Source organism: Procambarus clarkii, chromosome 78 (genome assembly GCF_040958095.1).
Source record: "Procambarus clarkii isolate CNS0578487 chromosome 78, FALCON_Pclarkii_2.0, whole genome shotgun sequence".
In the NCBI taxonomy this organism is placed as follows: domain Eukaryota; kingdom Metazoa; phylum Arthropoda; class Malacostraca; order Decapoda; family Cambaridae; genus Procambarus; species Procambarus clarkii.
Window position 1 is genome coordinate 10855200 of NC_091227.1, and position 21384 is coordinate 10876583.

The 21384-nt window shown below is 48.7% G+C and overlaps 1 protein-coding gene across 1 annotated transcript in view; it reads right to left on the reverse strand.

Annotated features, from left to right (window-relative positions):
* LOC123746143 (salivary peroxidase/catechol oxidase) overlaps positions 1–21384 on the reverse strand; it is an 89366-nt gene that overhangs the window by 46966 nt on the left and 21016 nt on the right. Inside the window, exons 3-4 of the mRNA XM_045727441.2 lie at positions 9299–9387; positions 8314–8380 (exon numbers count right to left, since the gene is read on the reverse strand). Coding sequence (XP_045583397.2) covers positions 8314–8380; positions 9299–9387 — 156 coding nt within the window. The remainder of the gene's footprint in view (positions 1–8313; positions 8381–9298; positions 9388–21384) is intronic.

A 21384-nucleotide genomic window follows, 5' to 3' on the forward strand; every position in this document is an offset into this window, starting at 1 on the left:
CCACTCAGCCACCAGGGCGCTGGTGACTGAGTGGACAAGGGCACTGGTGGCCGAGTGGACAGCATGCTGTGTTCGTAGTCCTGTGGTCCGGGGATTGATTCCCAACGCCAGCAGAAACAAAAGGGGAAGAGTTTCTTTCACTATGAGGCTCCTGTTATCTAGCAGTAAATAGGTACCTGGGAGTTAGATAGCTGTTACGGGCTGCTTCCTGAAGGTGTGTGTGTGGGGGGAAGGGGACAAGTTAGTTACTAGTTAGTAACAGTTGAGAGGCGGGCTGAAAGAGCAGAGCTCAAGACCCACAAGCACAACTAGGTGAATACAACTAGTTGAATACACACACACACACACACACACACACACACACACACACACACACACACACACTACCCGTCACACTTGTTCTCACTGATCACTTTCACCACACTCTGAAATTAAGTTAATAAGAGTCAATAAGGCAATGGAATAATTTGAAAATGCAATGTCCTTTACTACATCTAAAATATGATGATTTAAATTAAAATGACTATGACAAAGCTTCATTTCGACCAAAAATATAAGAAGCCCACTTTAACAGTTTTATTTTCCCCCTTGCTGAGAGAGAGCAACTCAGGTCATGTCAAACAGTCATGGTGGTGGTGGACCATTACTTCTTCCAATTACTCATATAGGGTGTGGGGTGGGATACATACTTTCGCTCTCTTTTACCACTAGGACTTTAATAATTATGTAATTCATATGATGAAATTTATTCATATTTTATGCATCTATTTACTTGATCTGGGAAAAAGCATGATCGATAACTATGTGACCAGATAAAGTGTGTTTTGACTGAGGCCTTGATATCGAGTATTGTAAAAGACAGCAGCGGCGGTATGGCAGCGGTGGGTGGGGGTGGGTGGATGAAGGTATGGTTGGGCGGGTGTACGGGTGGGGAGCAGATGGGGTGGTGGGAAGGTAGTTGGGAGTAACCCTCGAGGTGGTAGAGGTGAATGTATTATCTGGTGAAGTAAGTAAGTAATTATCAAAAGAAGGCACCAAACCAGGAAGGTTATGTAGCACCATCAAATACGCAAAATAATCAGAGGGCGCTAAATATCACCAAGGATGCCAATACGAGAACAAAAACGCTTAAGGCGAACGATATCAAAAGTATCCGAGTCACCAAGAATTCTATCGAGGGACAGGTGACCGCGAGGGGCGGTCGGAAAGCTAGACACACGCTCGTCCTGGAAGTCAGGACATTCAAGAAGGACATGCACGACCGTAAGAGGGACAATGCAACTATAGAACAATAAGGGGCAGGGCGGCGCTCCATCAAGTGACCATGGGTTAAGCGAGTATGGCCAATACGCAACCTCGCCAGAGCTGTTTCCCACCTCCGGTTACGGTGGAAGGAGGACGGCCACGAGGAAACACAACATTTAAGAGTGCGTAGCTTGTTACCAGTAACAGACAACCAAGAAGCCTGCCAACGGGTAAGGACTGAGGAATGGATAACCGGGTAAAAGTCGGAATACGGAATGCCTTTACGAGAGATGGGACAAGAGCGGACAGCTTCCTTGGCGGCAGCATCCGCACGCTCATTTAAAGACACACCAATATGGCTGGGAACCCAACAAAACTCAACCGACTTAAATTTACTGTGAACGAGAAACAGCCAATGCTGGATCTCGACAACTACTGGATGAACCGGATTAAATTACCCGAGAGCCATGAGGGCACTACGAGAGTCAACAACAACTACAAAGGAAGACTGACAACGAGAAAGCAGGAGACGAAGAGCATAGAGAATAGCATAAAGTTCCGCTGTAAAGATGCTAGTCTCCGGAGGCAAGCGACACATATAAGTGCGATCAGGAAAAACAACAGAGTAGCCAACACCGTCCGCTGACTTAGACCCATCGGTGAAGACAGAAACGGAGCGGGAGTGAGAAGAAAAGCGCTCGAGGAAAAGGCATTTTAGAACCGTAGGAGGGGTAAAAGCTTTAGTGATACGGGTCAAGGATGTACAAAACCGCGGAAGAGGGACCCTCCACGGGGACAAAGAAGGAACAACACGAGGAGAAACATCAGAAATACGAACGGAAAGAGAATCCTGTAGGCGAGATAACCGGACAGAAAGAGGGAGGTGGTGAAGAGGAACAGGAACCGCAGGAGGGGTAAAAGTTAAAGCACGACAGAGGCGAGAGGAAGGATGTTGCAAGGACCGCGCAAGATAGCGAAGACAGTAGCGATCACGGCGGTGCTGGAGAGACAGGAAGCCAGTGTCAACATACAAGCTAAGGATGGGAGTCGAACGAAAGGCACCAGAATTGAGGCGCAACCCAGTATGGTGCAAAGCATCAAGACGGCGAAGAGTAGGAGAAGCAGGCGAGTAAGCAGGGCAACCATAATCGAGCTTAGACAGGACGAGAGAGGAATGTAAAGCAAGGAGAGTGCGCCTATCTGCCCCCCAAGAAGTATGGGACAAGACCCGAAGGAGGGTAAGGGCCTTAGAGCACTCAACACGGAGGTAAGAGATATGGGGAGACCAAGACAAACGAGTGTCAAGGAATAACCCCAAAAGCTTCGTGGAATCTTTGTATTCAAGGGGATGACCATAAAGTGACAAAGAGGGACGAAGAACAACCCGTTTCCGCGTAAGTCATGGCACAAGTCTTAGAAGTAGAGAACTTTAAGCCATGATCTGTGGCCCAAGACGACACGACATCAATTGCAAGTTGAAGCCGGCGTTGAAGGAGAGGCAAATCATCACCCTGACAACAAAGGGTAAGATCATCGACATAGAGAGCGGAGAAGACACCAGAAGGAAGAGAGGAAAGAAGACCATTGAGGGCAACCAGAAAAAGAGTAGTGCTGAGAACACTACCCTGGGGCACACCTTCGTATTGCTGAAAAGAGGGAGAGAGAGCGGTACCAAGGTGCACCCGAAAGGAACGACGAGAGAGGAAGCTGCGGAGAAAGAGAGGGAGACGACCACGAAGGCCAAAAGAATGAAGTTGAGATAGGATATGATAACGCCAAGTGGTGTCGTAAGCCTTTTCCAGGTCAAAAAGAACGGCAAGAACGGAGGTCTTCGCAGCAAAAGCAGTACGAATATAGATCTCCAAGTTCACCAGGACATCTGTCGTGCTGCGGCACTTGCGGAAACCAAATTGAGAAGGGGAGAGGAGGTGATGGTGTTCCAGGAACCACATCAGACGAACGTTAACCATACGTTCAAATAGTTTGCAGACACAACTTGTGAGAGCAATAGGGCGAAAGTCCTTAGGGGAAGTACCCAGAGACCCGGGTTTGCGTACAGGGAGGACAACGGCATCGAGCCAGTCCTCAGGGACTGACGACGACTCCCAGATCCGATTATACAGACTCAGTAAATACTGAGACGTGCTCGGAGGGAGATGGCGAAGCATCTCATAATGGATACCATCGGAGCCCGCCGCCGTAGAACCGCAGAGGGCCAGGGCAGAACGAAGTTCAGAGAGAGAGAAGGGATCATTATAGGGAAGCTGAAGATGAGTGCAGAAATCTAAAGGACGAGACTCAAGGACAGGTTTACGAAGAAGGAAAGATTGGGGAAGATGAAGACCAGAGCTAACAGAAGAAAAGTGGGAACCCAGTTCGGAAGCGACCTGCAACGGGTCCGCCACAAGAGTATCATGGAGGTGAAAGACCGGTGAAACATCGGGAACGAACTTATCCGCTATCTTGCGGATACGCTTCCAGATCTGGGCCAGAGGGGTTTCGGACGTAATTGTTGAGACATAAGATGCCCAACATTCACGTTTAGCCGTACGGATGGCCCTACGGGCCACCGCACTCGCTTTCCGAAAGAAAAGAAAAGAATCGGACGTCTGCCTACGGCGGTGCCTCTTCCAGGCTGCACGCTTACAGCGGACAGCCCGAGCACAGTCCGCATTCCACCAGGGAACGCACTTCCGCGGACCCCGAGAGGAAGAGCGAGGAATAGAGCGGAGGGCAGCGTTGAAGACAGTGTCATGAAAAAGGAGGAGAGCGCGAGAGAGAGGCAGAAGGGAGAGGTCAGAGAGAGCAGCACTGAGGGTAAATAGGGTCCAGTCTGCCTTAGCAAACAGCCACCTAGGGAAAGAGAGGGAAGGGCGAAAAGAGAAAAAGGAAACAAGGATGGGGAAATGATCACTTCCATGGAAGTCATCAAGAACCTGCCACGTGAAATCTAAGTAAAGAGAAGAAGAGCAGAGAGAAAGATCAAGACAAGAAAGGGTGCGAGTCCGAGAGTCCAAATGAGTGGGCTCACCAGAATTCAGAAGATACAGGGAAGAAGAGAGGAGAAACGGCTCAAGGAGGCGACCCCGGGTATTCGTCAGAACGTCACCCCAAAGGGAATGACGACAATTGAAGTCACCCAGCAGGAGCACAGGCTCCGGCAAGGAGTCTAGGAGGTGTTTCAAATCAGTAAGAGAGAGCGGGACACTCGGGGGGAGATAAATGGAACAAACTGTGTACCATTTCCCCACAAAGATACGAGCAGCAGAACAATGGAGAGGCGAAGGAAAAAGTAAAGGAACAAAGGGAACATCAGCACGAATCAAGAGAGCAGAAGAATTAGAAGCCCCAGCAATGGCTGGGGGGGAGGGGGGGGGAGAGAAAGGAATAGCCACGAAAACGACCAGGACGAGCACCAAGCATTGGCTCCTGGAGACAGACACAAAGGGGCGAAAAACCGCGAAATCAGAAGTTGGAGTTCGAGGAAATTGGCGTAATAACCTCGAACGTTCCATTGAAGAATGGACAACGACGAGAAGAGAAAGGACAAAACCAGAGAACAAGGAAGAAACCAAGGCGAAAGAGCAACAGAGCACGTTAAAGAATATCAGGGTCGGGATCAGGGTCAGCAAAGTCAGGGTTAGGGGGCATGGGTAAACTGAGCAAAGACGGAGGGAAGGAAACGGGAGAACAGATCAGAGGTGGGCGGGCGGGGTCCGGAGGAGGAGGAGGAGGAGGAAGAGGAGGAGACAACGGAGAGGAGCAGTCAAGGACAGCAGCAGGAAGAGGGGGAGTAGAAAGAGGGGAGCGCACCCCAGCAAGAGCAGCAACCGAAAGGGAAGCAGGAGCCAAAGAAACCTCCATAGCTGGAACAGGGGGCGCAATCACTGAAACGGGAGGGGAAGGAGCAACAGAACCAGACGTAGGAGCTGAGGAAGAAAGCGAAGCCTTCTTACCCGCCGGGGAAGAGGAAGGAGAGGAGCCAGGCTTACGCTTCTGACTTAAAGAGACCGGTGTCCCAGCAACTACATACCGGGCAACGGATTCCAGTGTCTCAATAGGAGAAGCCGAACGAGAGCACACACGACGGCCGCTAGGAGAGCGATGGACATCCGCCCGCACCGACAGGCGGTGGGGAGAGCCGATAGATGGAGGAAGAGGATGGGAAGGAGGATCGGAGGGGGACGAGGAAGAAGACACAGGAGACACGACAGACCGGGTAGAAGGAAGGGGAACCCCGGACAGAGGACCAGGAGGAGGATCCTTCGGGAGAGAACCCAAAGGAACAGAGGAGGGGGCAGTGGGTGCATTAGGGTCCAAGGCCCGGAAACGGTTGCGAGTCTGAGGAAAGCGGGAAGGACGAGGAGAGGAAGAGCGCAACACGCGAGCATAAGAGATATTAGCATAAGGCGGGAGCCGGCGAACCTGGCGTCTTGCCTCAGGAAAAGATAAACGCTCCCGGTGCTTCAAGTTGAGGACGGCTGCCTCAAGCTTGTAATGGACACACGCACGGGAGAAAGTAGGATGGGCCTCACCGCAGTTGAGGCAACGAGCCTGGGGATAAGTGCACTCCGACAGAGTGACCTTCGCCACCACACAAAGGACAGAGAGAGACAGTCCCGGAGCAGCGGAGGGCACCATACCCAAACCGCCAGCACTTGTTGCAGAGCCGAGGAGAAGGAATGTACTCCTGGACAGAGCACCTGGCACCAGCAAGAATGACAGAGGGTGGAAGGGTCCTACCATCAAAGGTAAGCTTCACAACCCGGAGGGGTTGACGGCGACTACCACGAGGGGGACGAGTAAACGTGTCCACCTGGAGAATAGAATGGCCCTGGGCAGCAAGGATATGCCGAATATCGTCGTGGCAGTCGCGCAGGTCCCGAACACCGGTCGCAACATGGGGCGGGAGCAAAATAGTGCCAACACTGGCATTCAACTGAGCGTTCTTCGAGACCCGAACAGGGGTCTCGCCAAGGCATGATAAGGCAGCCAAGCGGGAAACAGCATCCTGAGAAGGAGCAGCAACGACACGTGTACCGAGACGAGTGGGGTTGAAAGTAATGGAGGCATCCACGGAATCAACGAGATGTCGATGGAGGGAGAAATCGTCAGGAGGCGCAGAATCAAGAGGGAGGAGATCAAAATATTTGGCCCACGAAGCGGGACCAAACAAGGCTTGATAGGTAGCAGAACTGGAAGGAATCGAGCGAGGACGGCGGTGAGAACCCCCAGAGAGAGAGGGGTTAAAAGGCGCAGTAGTTACAACTAGAGAAGGAGCCGCGCCAGGGGACGAGGTAGTCACCACTGGGGGCCTGGGGCTCGACCCAACCACAGAGGAGGGAGGGGAGCCAGGGGAAGGAGTCAGAGAGGCCAAAGGAGGAGCAAGGTCGGGGCCCAATGCAGCGGAGGCTACAGAGCCCGGTCTTCCAATACGGACCGACTCGGGGCTTGGTCGCCCACCCCACGAGCCTGAGAAGGTACACCAGAAGCAGCCGAATCAGGGGTTATCATCATGACGAAAAGAAGAATTCATTCACGAATGTGCCCCCACACCCACCATGGAGCCACAATTAGAGGCAGGACACCCAACAAGAAGCTATCGCCGATCTTGCCGGGGCCTCCTAGGGGTGCGTCGTGAGAAAACGCCCCACAAACGCCACCTTAAGAAACCGACAGTCCGTCGAGATCGGGTTCAGTGACGAAAGGGGGATTGACAATAAAAGGTTCCCCTCGCTCTCTACGTCGGGTACTACAGTTCTACGGGTGCAAGAGTATGCCTCCTCAAGCACCCGGGGGCGTCAAAATAGAAGAAGTCCAAGGGAAGAACCAGAACGAGCAAAAGGTCGGCAGGAAACGGCAAGCAGATAGGAGAAGAGAGGAGAGAAAAACGAAACAGAAGGAAAAGGAAAAGATGCCCAGCATAATTGGAGAGGACAGCAGCAGGAGCACAAGGCTAGAAAAGGACAGAGGACTGTCCCAAGGAGCATCACACTCCGGCAGCCGTCCACTAAGCCCCACACGGCGACAACGAGCTGAGCGGGGAGGGGGATTATCTGGTGAAATACTAGTGGTTAGTAGTGGTGGTAGTGACTAGGGGTGATGGACGAGTGAGATGGCAGGCTCCAGTAAGTGAAATATGTATTTTGATCTCTCTCCCTTATTTATTTACTACAACACTATTTAGGCTACCTAAAGACATATAATGATAGATATACTACTATCTCAATTTCACTATTACTAACTACTAATACTCACTAACCATCTTTCAATCGTATCTATTTTAATGTAATGTTAATGCTCTAATTTTCCATTTACTATTTCTTTTGTTATTTCTCTTATCTTTACCCTATATGTTATATATATATCGTGAAACATCCTACCTGAAAGGAAGCTCCTACCTGCTATAAAATCTACTTTCACTAAGCGATACTTTATGAAAGTAGATCTATTGATACTTGTATGTAATATTCTGATTGTTTCCCTTTTTACTTTACTCACTTGCAACTTTCTATTTTTAGTTCTTGCTACTTTGCAACATCTTACACTCTCCTTGCTATGCAACTTTGCAATAATATCACATTTGCACTATTATAACCTACCAACATGCGCCTCTTGCACGATCATGACCACATAACATGGAAAGCCAACATGGAGCAGACGGTTGTAGGCGTCGTTTACCCTACTGGCCATAACCAGGTTGGAACCTGCAAAAGCTGCCCAACTCCTGGTTTGGTAAATTGAGTACTGAATTAAATACCGAGCAATTTTGAGGATATTGATCCAGACAGCCAGTCCGAGACAGCATCAGATAAAAAGATATGCCGCCTAAACACTTCTGTTTTACCGTCGAAATCAAACCCCGGGACTTTTCGGGGTTTGACCTGACTTATTACTCAGTAAAATGAAATGGAGTAAATTAAAAAAACAAAAAGATTAAAAAAAAGGTAACACAGATGCGGTTGTTAAGACGGACAGACACCTGTAGGACAGGCTGACTGAAGGCCGCCCAGCCTACCTGCCTACCTACCTGCCTGCCAGGTTGAGAACCGAGGAAGAGAGACGTACCAGTCAAGGAAGATGGCGGGCAGCAGACCCCGGGAGCTCCGCCGCTCGTAGTGCAAGACTGTTGCAGCTGCAGAGTACATACACAACAACTAATTATATTATAGGAATATGTTAGCTTTAATCAATTATATAAACTCCCATGATTGATTTAATGGTGCTTCCTGACTCCCATGGTGGGTCTAATGGTACCTCCTGACTCCCATGGTGGGTCTAATGATACCTCCTAACTCCCATGGTGTGTCTAATTGTACCTCCTGACTCCAATGGGGGTCTAATGGTACCTCCGGACTCCCATGGTGGGTCTAATGGTACCTCCGGACTCCCATGGTGGGTCTAATGGTACCTCCGGACTCCCATGGTGGGTCTAATGGTACCTCCGGACTCCCATGGTGGGTCTAATGGTACCTCCGGACTCCCATGGTGGGTCTAATGGTACCTCCGGACTCCCATGGTGGGTCTAATGGTACCTCCGGACTCCCATGGTGGGTCTAATGGTACCTCCGGACTCCCATGGTGGGTCTAATGGTACCTCCGGACTCCCATGGTGGGTCTAATGGTACCTCCGGACTCCCATGGTGGGTCTAATGGTACCTCATGACTCCCATGGTGGGTATAATGGTACCTCATGACTTTCATGGTGGGCCTAATGGTACCTCATGACTCCCATGGTGAGTCTAAGTACCCTCCAGGCTCCCAGGGTGGGTCCAAGGGTACCGACTTCCAGGGTGGGTAAGGTACTATCCTGCCTCCCATGCTGAGGCTCAGGGTACATTACCGACTTCTAATGTGGGTCCCAGGGTATCCCCCTGACTCCCAGGGTGTGTGGGGGATCCAGGGGTATTCTCCCGTACTCCCAGGGTGGGGCTCTGAGTACACTTAACCTTTAATTATCACCGATTTGTAACATCAATAAGTTATAACTTTCTAATTGGCTGGTGTTACCATTATGATGTTAAATGCAATTCTGAATGTGTGTTGAAAGTACCTGGTCGATGTGAGAACCGCAGACGACCAGAGGCACACAGACGCACCCGCCGCCTCCTGCAGCAGCCCCGACGAGTCCTCCTCTTCCTACTACAACAGAAATAATAGGAATCAAAAAGTTTTCATCACTTAGCATTTTATATTAAGCTGAATCAAAATGCTTTCATCGCTTTTAACTTAATGAACAATTTTTAAGTTATTCTCAACGATATAGTCAATTTATCATTCAGTTTTTGGTCTAGAAGCTGTCTCGTCTTGCTCTTATTGCAACACACCTCTTGTTAGAAGTTCATAGGAGATCAAGATATGGAAACATCACAGGGAAAATAAAAATCACCACTAAACGTGTTCAAAAATATATATGTAAAGAAGGAGAAAGAAACAAGAGAGGTTGATGGATGACACAGGCAGTACAGGAAGCTCTACCAACTAAACATACTCTTTAGACAAGGGATCAATCCACAAAGGACAACGTAGATTAGGAGATATACAGAAAAGCATTATATTCTCCGTAAGGCATTATTGCAGTCTCCGTGGTGTAGTGGTAAGACACTCGCCTGGCGTTCCGCGAGCGCTATGTCATGGGTTCGTATCCTGGCCGGGGAGGATTTACTGGGCGCAATTCCTTAACTGTAGCCTCTGTTTAACGCAACAGTAAAATGTGTACTTGGATGAAAAAACGATTCTTCGCGGCAGGGGATCGTATTCCAGGGACCATAGGATTAAGGACTTGCCCAAAACGCTACGCGTACTAGTGGCTGTACAAGAATGTAACAACTCTTGTATATATCTCAAAACAAAAAAAAAAAAAAAAAATAAAAATTCAGTCACCCACAATCAGGTCAGCCACAATAAACTACAAAAGAAAACTTGTTCAAAACATGAAAACGACCCAAGGTGTTCTTATGCCTATATCAGAAGTAATATCAAGACAGAAGACTTGGTAGACCCTTAAAGATGAGACCAAGTTATAATGGACGTAAAGGGCAGGAAACAATCAAACACTCAAACAACATGCCAATACCCACATCAATGTTTGAAGGAGGCGACGAGAACGAATTAAGGGATGTCCCCATGACGTGTGATATAATCAGGAAGAACCTCGAGAAACCTAAAAATTCAACAGCCGCAGGTGTGGAGGGAATTCAAATCAGTCATAAATGAACTGGCGGATGAACTGTGTCTATCACTGAAACTTCTTTCCAGAACGTCTCTGGACCACGGGATAGTTTCTCTAGATTGGAAATATGCAAATGTCACACCTATTTTCAAAAAGGCAGAAAGAGTTTAGTGGAAAACTACCGTAAGATCACCTTTACTTCGAATATTTTCAGGCTCAAATATCCCAAGTGAAGGAATCATTCACCATCTCGGTGAACGAGCTGGTCAAATCAATGCAACAGGGCTGTGTAAAAAGATAAATCCTGCCTTACAAACCTTCTCATATTTATTGAAACGGTAGCCAGCTATTCAGAAAAAATGGATTTCCAATTGATGTAATATTCATAGACTAAAACTAGATTTTGCTAAGGTATCAGGTAAAAGGCAGGTAAGGAAATTACAAGCGCATGGAATTAATAGTAAAATAACGTTGCTGAAGATATCTTCTTTAGAGAGATATTGCAGAATTAAAAGTGTCTGAGGAAACCGATCAGCAAGAGTGCATACTAGGAACAGCAATAGTTGGTAGCATGAAGATAATAGCCGTCACTTACACTCTCCCATCAAACAGTAGGTCTAGGGGTTGGGGGGGGGGGGAATGTGATAAAGCAGTTATTCTTGGTAAAATATAATGAATAAAGCAGACTTAATAGAAAGGAGACTGAGATTCTAATACTTGGGGATTTCACATACACTTTCAATTACATATAAATAGACTGGACATATAAGGACACCTAACGAGGGTGATGATACATGAAGAACAAAACTGGTTGACACAGCAACCAGCAGTTAGAGGAACAACATATTACAGAACCAACTGGATTAAGGTGAGAAGACTCACCTTCAAGAAGGCAAATTTCGAATAGAGTATGAGATGCTCCGTGCAGCTACCGACCACTGCCTTGACGGCCTTTAGTGCATAATCCTGGAAACACAAACCGAAACTGTCTCTATTTTCTGCTTGTTACAACTTGTAATAAAGTTGTTACATCTTGGCTTAACGTGTTTATGACGTATTAGAACGTTGTTACAACTTCCTATATTGGTTCTTATAACTGGTTAGGATGTGTTAAAACTTGTTCGAACGTTGTACCAACGTCGTAGTTTCGGTGTGTGTTTGGCGGGCGTTAATGGAGCTAAATATATATAATGGTTTAAAATATATAAATAATATATATCCTACACCGGGAGCCGGTCGGCCGAGCGGACAGCACGCTGGACTTGTGATCCTGTGGTCCTGGGTTCGATCCCAGGCGCCGGCGAGAAACATTGGGCAGAGTTTCTTTCACCCTATGCCCCTGTTACCTAGCAGTAAAATAGGTACCTGGGTGTTAGTCAGCTGTCACGGGCTGCTTTCTGGGGGTGGAGGCCTGGTCCTGGGGACACAAAGCCCCGAAATCATCTCAAGATAACCTCAAGATACACCCTCAAGGTCGAATTACTGACCCCGCCCAGGAGGCAACCCCACAACAAGCTGACTAACTCCTGAGTAACTACTTACTGCTAGGTGAACAGAGGCATTAGGTGATAGGAATTCGCCCAAACATTTCTGTCCCGCCCGGGATTACAAGATTACAGACGTGTGGATTGCAGCAGGTGAGGAACTTTCTGAGGGAAGTCCAATGAGGAGAAAACAGAGGGAAGACAGCAAATGAGTTTATGGAATTCATTGTTTAAAAAATGTGCAGATGCAGCAGAACTGGACATCCTACTCAAGAGGGAGATGGACGGGAAAATTAAATCAAACCTCTGGTTCCATACGCAATGCAGAGAAGTAAAACAAGGACCAAAAAAGTATGAAAAAAGTACAGTAAAATACAAACAGAAAAAAAAGAGGGTCACTCAAAGGACCCAGAAATGAATTCACCCGAGTCGGATAGAAAGCTGAGAGGCAATTTGTAAATGACATTGCTATGAAAGCTAAGGACCAATCCCAACTGTTCTATAGCCATATAAGTAGGAAGTAAACAGAGCTCATGTAATCAGCAAGAAGCGATTAAAGGGAATTCTCAGGAAAAACGGCGTGAGTGAGGAACTCAACACAAAATTTCAGGAGTTCTTACAAAAGAAGCAACATGGAGACCAGAGTTGAGAAATGAATGGCCAGAGGAAATACTGGGTGACAATAGTACTCGTTTTAGGGCCAGCTTTACGGGCTCACCATAGTCCGTGCTACCTGGAACTTTTTGTTCTGAGTAGCTGAATGTAAAAGAACAATTGGGCCAGCTAATAACAAACACCTGGAGTAATATAAATAACAGTCTCAATAGGACACAATATCCTCAGGCTACTGATTGAGGCTGCTAAAGTGTTATATCACCTACAAACTAAAATTGTCAATAAAACATTTGACATTGAAAATCTTTCAATATTCAAACACAAAAGTACTCCCAATAATAAAAGAAAAAGACAGACAAGAGGCACTAAATTACAGACCAGTATTCCATGTCTTATTGGGAAAAGTAAACACGTTGAGAATTACTGAAACAAAGAGAGGATAAAGTGTCATCCACACGTCCCTGGAAATAAACATTCCATTGATCTGGGCTCTAAGAGACTCGAACCGTGGACCCCTAGCGTGAGGTCCACAGTTCGAGGTCCACAGTTCGAGGTCCACAGTTCGAAGTCCACAGTTCGAGGTCCACAGTTCGAGGTCCACAGTTCGAGGTCCACAGTTCGAGGTCCACAGTTCGAGGTCCACAGTTCGAGGTCCACAGTTCGAGGTCCACAGTTCGAGGTCCACAGTTCGAGGTCCACAGTTCGAGGTCCACAGTTCGAGGTCCACAGTTCGAGGTCCACAGTTCGAGGTCCACAGTTCGAGGTCCACAGTTCGAGGTCCACAGTTCGAGGTCCACAGTTCGAGGTCCACAGTTCGAGGTCCACAGTTCGAGGTCCACAGTTCGAGGTCCACAGTTCGAGGTCCACAGTTCGAGGTCCACAGTTCGAGGTCCACAGTTCGAGGTCCACAGTTCGAGGTCCACAGTTCGAGGTCCACAGTTCGAGGTCCACAGTTCGAGGTCCACAGTTCGAGGTCCACAGTTCGAGCCCCTAAAGTGCAGGTGAATGGAAGGAGAGGATAACCTTTGTAACAAAAGGGAAACATGAATTTACAAGGGAAACGTCGTGCATGACAAACTTGATCGAGTTCTTTGACAAGTTACAGAGATAAGACAGGAAAAACAAAGCTTGGCAGACTATTTTCCTAGCTTGTCAAAAAGCATTTGACACTGTTCGTCATGAAAGGCAAGATGGAGAAGCAAGTGAAGATAACTTTGAAGACACTGAAGAGTGTAAGAGACTGCACGAGGACAGAAAACAATGAGCCACAGTCAGAAACAAGGTTTGGAGTCGGAGGAATGTAACAGATGGAGGTGCCGTCGGGTCCGTCCTAGGATCACTACTGATCCCAATACTTGTGAATGAATGAATGTTTGCAGTCAACGCAAAGCTAATCTGGTATGTAAAAACAGAGGAGGAATGAAGAAAGTTACAAAATAACCTTGACAGACTCCGGGAGTAGAAAACAAGTGGTTCTTAGAATACAATTCCAACAAGTGTAAGATAATATGATGGAAAATTGTGAAAGGAGACCAGAAGGCATTTACACCAAAGCGAGGAAGGCAGCTGCGGGAATCAGAGAAATCAAAAGGTCTTCGGTGTGAGAGAGACACTCATTAATAGGGCAACATTTGCAATATATTCGAACCTCGTTTAAAAATCTAAATCAGGGTTTCTTCAAGGCGATCTACACAGCCATTTATAGAACAATACTGGAAAATGAAGTACCAGGCTGGAATCTGTATCTTGAGAAGGATAAATACAAAATATATAAAGCACAAAGGTTTGCAACAAGATTAGTGACTGAGCTGAGAAAGTTAAGCTATGAGGATATGTTAATGGAACTTGATATCACAGCTCTAGAGGATAAAGGAAACAGAGGAGATAGAATCACAGCATACAAGATACTGAGGGAAATATAAAGGGGTGGACAAGGACAGCCTTTTTAAACTGGGGGAAAGTAAGACAGGAGCATAAATGTGGAAGCCGGAAACTCAACTGAACCGCAGAAATGTAAAGAAATGCCCGTACCTTGTACGGGTGGTCAACAAGTGGAATGAACTGAAAGAAAAAGTTGTGGAAACCTCCTCCCTCCACAACGTTAAGGCCAGGTCGACAAAGAATTCGAACGTTAGAGTAGTTAAATTGTAAGGCAACTGGAACAAGGCTAGCAGGCGGGGCATAAAGAGCTAGTAATAACCAGGAGGCAGATTCGCGAAACCGTTACGACAGCACTTACGAACCTGAACACCTTTTGTCAATCTTAGGCGACTTTGTTTACAATTATTAAACACTTGAGATGCGAAGCACGAGGAGGCTGTTTATAACAATAACAGTTCATTGGGAAGTTTTCATGCTTGTAAACTGTTTAATAAATGTAACCAAAGCCGTCAAAGATTGAGGAAAGATGTACACGTTCGTAAGTACTTGCGTAACTGCTTCGTGAATCTGGCCCCTGGACCCACACATCAAACAGGTTACGCTGGAAGGCGCCCGGAGATTCCAGACAACACGGGGTCCGACTATCCCATGAGCAGTTTAATCAATTTCTAAAGTATCCCCTGAACGGATAAAATACAATAATGTTTTGTAGATTTCCCCAGTGGAGCGGGAGCCTGATGCCTACCCGTTCATACGGAACACCAGCCAGCCCATCCTCTCCAAATGCCACAACGTCACAGAGATGATGCACTAGATGGCCCGAACCTAGCCTAAAAGATGGACTCACTCATAGAAAACGTAACAGTCCCTTAATGTAGCGAGCCGGAATGATTTATAGTACATTATATTTTGACGTAAGAGATTTATGTCAAAATACAATGTATTATTCGAGTGGATGGAAAGCACCAGGACCTTCCTGTGTTAGCATGAGATGCTGGAGGACCTTCCTGTGTTAGCATGTGGTGCTGGAGGACCTTCCTGTGTTAGTATGTGGTGCTGGAGGACCTTCCTGTGTTAGTATGTGGTGCTGGAGGACCTTCCTGTGTTAGTATGTGGTGCTGGATTAGTATGTGGTGCTGGAGGACCTTCCTGTGTTATGCTGAGTCCACAGCTACTTGAAAGGTCAGTCTGCAATATTTATGGAATATTATTGCCCTTCAATTGAAATTAAAGTTAGTAAATGTGAAAATAATAAAGACCTTGATCCGATACCTAATTGAATCTTTTTTACTTTCTTGCTTCTCTTTTCCTACTATTATGTTTTGCCTTTTTGTGCTTGTCATTCTTCAGTAATTCTTAGTATAAAAGATGAACGCTGAAACTCCAGTTTTTCCACGAAGTAAAGCTTCAACAAAGATAATAATTGGTTAAAGTTTCCTGTCTTATTTGGTCTGTGAAGCTGACTGACTCCAGCCCCAAGACTGGCTCGACAAGTGACTCCAGCCCCAAGACTGGCTCGACAAGTGACTCCAGCCCCAAGACTGGCTCGATAAGTGACTCCAGCCCCAAGACTGGCTCGACAAGTGACTCCAGCCCCAAGACTGGCTCGACAAGTGACTCCAGCCCCAAGACTGGCTCGACAAGTGACTCCAGCCCCAAGACTGGCTCGACAAGTGACTCCAGCCCCAAGACTGGCTCGACAAGTGACTCCAGCCCCAAGACTGGCTCGACAAGTGACTCCAGCCCCAAGACTGGCTCGACAAGTGACTCCAGCCCCAAGACTGGCTCGACAAGTGACTCCAGCCCCAAGACTGGCTCGACAAGTGAACGATAACAATGCTGGAAGAAGACAAATATATTAAAAACACCTGCATATTTTCTCCTGTGTTTACTACAGTTTAAAGAAAACCACTTGTTTCTCAAGAAGATACACTTTGATACAAAGAGTTTGGTAGGTCACTGTTGTCAGGTGTACGTGAGGTGTAGCAGGTCACAATTACACTAGCTAGTCAGGTGTACGAGGCCGCGATGATACATATAAAAAACCCACAGGAAGATGAGGCAGAGGGAGGGGAAAACCACTTTGTCTTCATTTTAGGAAATACCGGGAGAGGTGGAGGGTTACCGGGCCGCTGCTAGCCACGGGGGAGAGGTGGACGTTGCCGGGGGGCTGCCAGCCACGGGGGAGAGGTGGACGTTGCCGGGGGGCTGCCAGCCACGGGGGAGAGGTGGGGGTTGCCGGGCGGCTGCCAGCCACGGGGGAGAGGTGGACGTTGCCGGGGGGCTGCCAGCCACGGGGGAGAGGTGGACGTTGCCGGGGGGCTGCCAGCCACGGGGGAGAGGTGGGGGGTTGCCGGGGGGCTGCCAGCCACAGGGGAGAGGGGGGGGGGGGGTGCCGGCCGCTGCCAGCCACGGGGGAGAGGTGGGGGTTGCGGGGCGGCTGCCAGCCACGGGGGAGAGGTGGGGGTTGCGGGGCGGCTGCCAGCCTGGCAACTATGACGCCTGTTCCATGGCCTGGGAAGATGACTCGCTCCTCTCTGACTGGTTCTGAATGATACACGAGCCACTGTGGGAAGAGGGAGGGGGGGGGGAGTGTAGGTGACGGAGGGTATAGTGACAGGGTGTAGCTGACGGAGGGTATAGCGACAGGGTGTAGCTGACGGAGGGTATAGTGACAGGGTGTAGCTGACGGAGGGTATAGTGACAGGGTGTAGATGACGGAGGGTATAGTGACAGAGGGTGTAGCTGACAGAGGGTATAGTGACAGAGGGTGTAGCTGACGGAGGGTATAGTGACAGAGGGTGTAGCTGACGGAGGGTATAGTGACAGAGTGTAGCTGACAGAGGGTATAGTGACAGAGGGTGTAGCTGACGGAGGGTATAGTGACAGGGTGTAGCTGACGGAGGGTATAGTGACAGAGGGTGTAGCTGACGGAGGGTATAGTGACAGGGTGTAGCTGACGGAGGGTATAGTGACAGGGTGTAGCTGACGGAGGGTATAGTGACAGGGGGTATGTAAGTAATTATCAAAAAGAAGGCACCAAACTGGGAAGGTTATGTAGCACCATCAAATGTGCGGGATAATCAGAGGGCGCTAAATATCACCAAGGACACCAATACGAGAACAGAAACGCATAAGGCGAACGATATCAAAAGTGTCCGAGTCACCAAGAATACTATCGAAAGACAAGCGACCGCGGGGGACGGTCGGAAAAGAAGACACACGCTCGTCCTGGAAGTCAGGACATTCAACAAGGATATGTACGACTGTAAGAGGGACAGTGCAATTAGGACAATAAGGAGCAGGGCGGCGCTCCATCAAGTGACCGTGAGTTAAGTGAGTATGGCCAATACGCAACCTCGCCAGAGCCGTTTCCCATCGCCGGTTACGGTGGCAGGAGGACGGCCACGAGGACACACAACCTTTAAGAGAACGTAGTTTGTTAACAGTAACAGACGACCAACAAGCCTGCCAACGGGTAAAGATGGAGGAATGAATAACCGGGTAAAAGTCGGAATATGGAATACCTTTACGAGAGATGGGACAAGAGCGGACAGCCTCCTTGGCGGCAGCATCCGCACGCTGATTTAAAGACACATCAATATGGCTGGGAACCCAACAAAACTCAACCGACTTAAATTTACTGTGAACAAGAAACAGCCAATGCTGGATCTCGACAACCACTGGATGAACCGGATTAAAGGACCCAAGAGCCATGAGGGCACTACGAGAGTCAACAACAACTACAAAGGAAGATTGACAAAGGAAACAGGAGACGAAGAGCACAGAGAATAGCATAAAGTTCCGCTGTAAAGATGCTAGTCTCCGGAGGTAAGCAACACATATAAGTGTGATCAGAAAAAAAAACGGAGTAGCCAACACCGTCCGCAGACTTACTCATCGGTGAAGACGGAGCGGGAGTGAGAAGAAAAGTGCTCAAGGAAAAGGCGTTTTAGAACCGAAGGAGGGGTAAAAGCTTTAGTGATGTGGGTCAAGGACGTACAAAACTGCGGAAGGGGGACTCTCTACGGGGGCAAAGAAGGAACAGCACGAGGAGAAATATGAGAAATACGAACGGAAAGAGAATCCTGTACGCGAGATAACCAGACAGAAAGAGGGAGGTGGTGAAGAGGAACAGGAACCGCAGTAGGGGTAAAAGTTAAAGCACGACAGAGGCGAGAGGAAGGATGTTGCAAGGATCGTGCAAGATAGCGAAGACTGTAGCGATCACGGCGGTCCTGGAGAGATAGGAAGCCAGTGTCAACATACAAGCTAAGGATGGGAGTCGAACGAAAGGCACCAGAACTGAGGCGCAACCCAGTATGGTGCAAAACATCAACACGGCAAAGAGTAGAAGGAGAAGCAGACGAGTAAGCAGGGCAACCATAATCGAGCTTAGACAGGACGAGAGAGGAATGTAAAGCAAGAAGAGTGCGCCTATCCGCTCCCCAAGAAGTATGGGACAATACCCGAAGGAGGGTAAGGGCCTTAGAGCACTCAACACGGTGGTAAGAGATATGGGGAGACCAAGACAAACGAGTGTCAAGGAATAATCTCAAAAGCTTCGCGGAATCTTTGTACTCAAGGGAATGACCATAAAGTGACAAAGAGGGACGAAGAACGACCCGTTTCCGCGTAAAAGTCATGGCACAAGTCTTAGTAGAAGAGAACTTGAAGCCATGATCGGTGGCCCAAGTTGAAGCCGGCGTTGAAGGAGAGGCGAATCGTCACCCTGACAACAAAGGGTAAGATCATCGACATAGAGAGCGGAGAAGACGCCCGAGCATAGTCTGCATTCCACCAGGGAACACACTTCCGTGGACCCCGAGAGGAAGAACGAGGAATAGAGCGGAGGGCAGCGTCGAAGACAGTGTCATGAAAAAGGAGGAGAGAGCGAGGGAGAGGCAGAAGGGAGAGGTCAGAGAGAGCAGCACTGAGGGTAAATAGGTTCCAGTCCGCTTTAGCAAACCGCCACCTAGGGAAGGAGAGGGCAGGACGAAAAGAGAAAAAGGTAACAAGGATGGGGGAAATGGTCACTGCCATGGAGGTCATCAAGAACCTGCCACGTGAAATCTAAGTATAGAGAAGAAGAGCAAAGAAAAAGATCAAGACAGGAAAGGGTGCGAGTCCGAGAATCCAAATGAGTGGGCTCACCAGAATTCAGAAGAGACAGGGATGAAGAGAGGATAAACGGCTCAAGAAGGCGACCCCGGGTATTCGTCAGAACATCACCCCAAAGGGAATGACGACAATTAAAATCACCCAGCAGGAGCACAGGCTCCGGCAAGGAGTCCAGGTGGTGTTTCAGATCAGGAAGAGAAAGCGGGACACTCGGGGGGAGATAAATGGAACAAACTGTGTACCATTTCCCCACAAAGATACGAGCAGCAGAACAATGGAGAGGCGAAGGAAAAAGTAAGGGAACAAAGGGAACATCAGAGCGAATCAAGAGAGCAGAAGAATGAGGAGCACCAGCAACAGCTGGGGGGGGGGGGGGGGGGGGGAAGAGAGAAAGGAATAGCCACGAAAACGACCAGGACGAGCACCAAGCATTGGCTCCTGGAGACAGACACAAAGGGGCGAAAAACCGCGAAATCAGAAGTTGGAGTTCGAGGAAATTAGCGTAATAACCTCGAACGTTCCTTTGAAGAATAGACATCGACGAGAAGAGAAAGGACAACAGAGAACAAGGAAGAAACAAAGGCGAAAGAGCAACACGGCACGTTAAAGAATATCAGGGTCAGAGGGTGTAGCTGACGGAGGGTATAGTGACAGGGTGTAGTTGACGGAGGGTATAGTGACAGGGTGTAGCTGACGGAGGGTATAGTGACAGGGTGTAGCTGACGGAGGGTATAGTGACAGGGTGTAGCTGACGGAGGGTATAGTGACAGGGTGTAGCTGACGGAGGGTATAGTGACAGGGTGTAGCTGACGGAGGGTATAGTGACAGGGTGTAGCTGACGGAGGGTATAGTGACAGGGTGTAGCTGACGGAGGGTATAGTGACAGGGTGTAGCTGACGGAGGGTATAGTGACAGGGTGTAGCTGACGGAGGGTATAGTGACAGGGTGTAGGTGACGGAGGGTATAGTGACAGGGTGTAGGTGACGGAGGGTATAGTGACGCGGTGTAGGTGACGGAGGGTATAGTGACGCGGTGTAGGTGACGGAGGGCATAGTGACAGGGTGTAGCTGACGGAGGGCATAGTGACAGGGTGTAGCTGACGGAGGGCATAGTGACAGGGTGTAGCTGACGGAGGGCATAGTGACAGGGTGTAGCTGACGGAGGGTATAGTGACAGGGTGTAGCTGACGGAGGGTATAGTGACAGGGTGTAGCTGACGGAGGGTATAGTGACAGGGTGTAGGTGACGGAGGGTATAGTGACAGGGTGTAGGTGACGGAGGGTATAGTGACAGGGTGTAGCTGACGGAGGGTATAGTGACAGGGTGTAGGTGACGGAGGGTATAGTGACAGGGTGTAGCTGACGGAGGGTATAGTGACAGGGTGTAGCTGACGGAGGGTATAGTGACAGGGTGTAGCTGACGGAGGGTATAGTGACAGGGTGTAGCTGACGGAAGGTATAGTGACGGTGTAGCTGACGGAGGGTATAGTGACAGGGTGTAGCTGACGGAGGGTATAGTGACAGGGTGTAGCTGACGGAGGGTATAGTGACAGGGTGTAGCTGACGGAGGGTATAGTGACAGGGTGTAGCTGACGGAGGGTATAGTGACAGGGTGTAGGTGACGGAGGGTATAGTGACAGAGGGTGTAGGTGACGGAGGGTATAGTGACAGGGAGTAGCTGACGGAGGGTATAGTGACAGGGTGTAGGTGACGGAGGGTATAGTGACAGGGTGTAGCTGACGGAGGGTATTGTGACAGGGTGTAGCTGACGGAGGGTATAGTGACAGGGTGTAGCTGATGGAGGGTATAGTGACAGGGTGTAGCTGACGGAGGGTATAGTGACAGGGTGTAGCTGACGGAGGGTATAG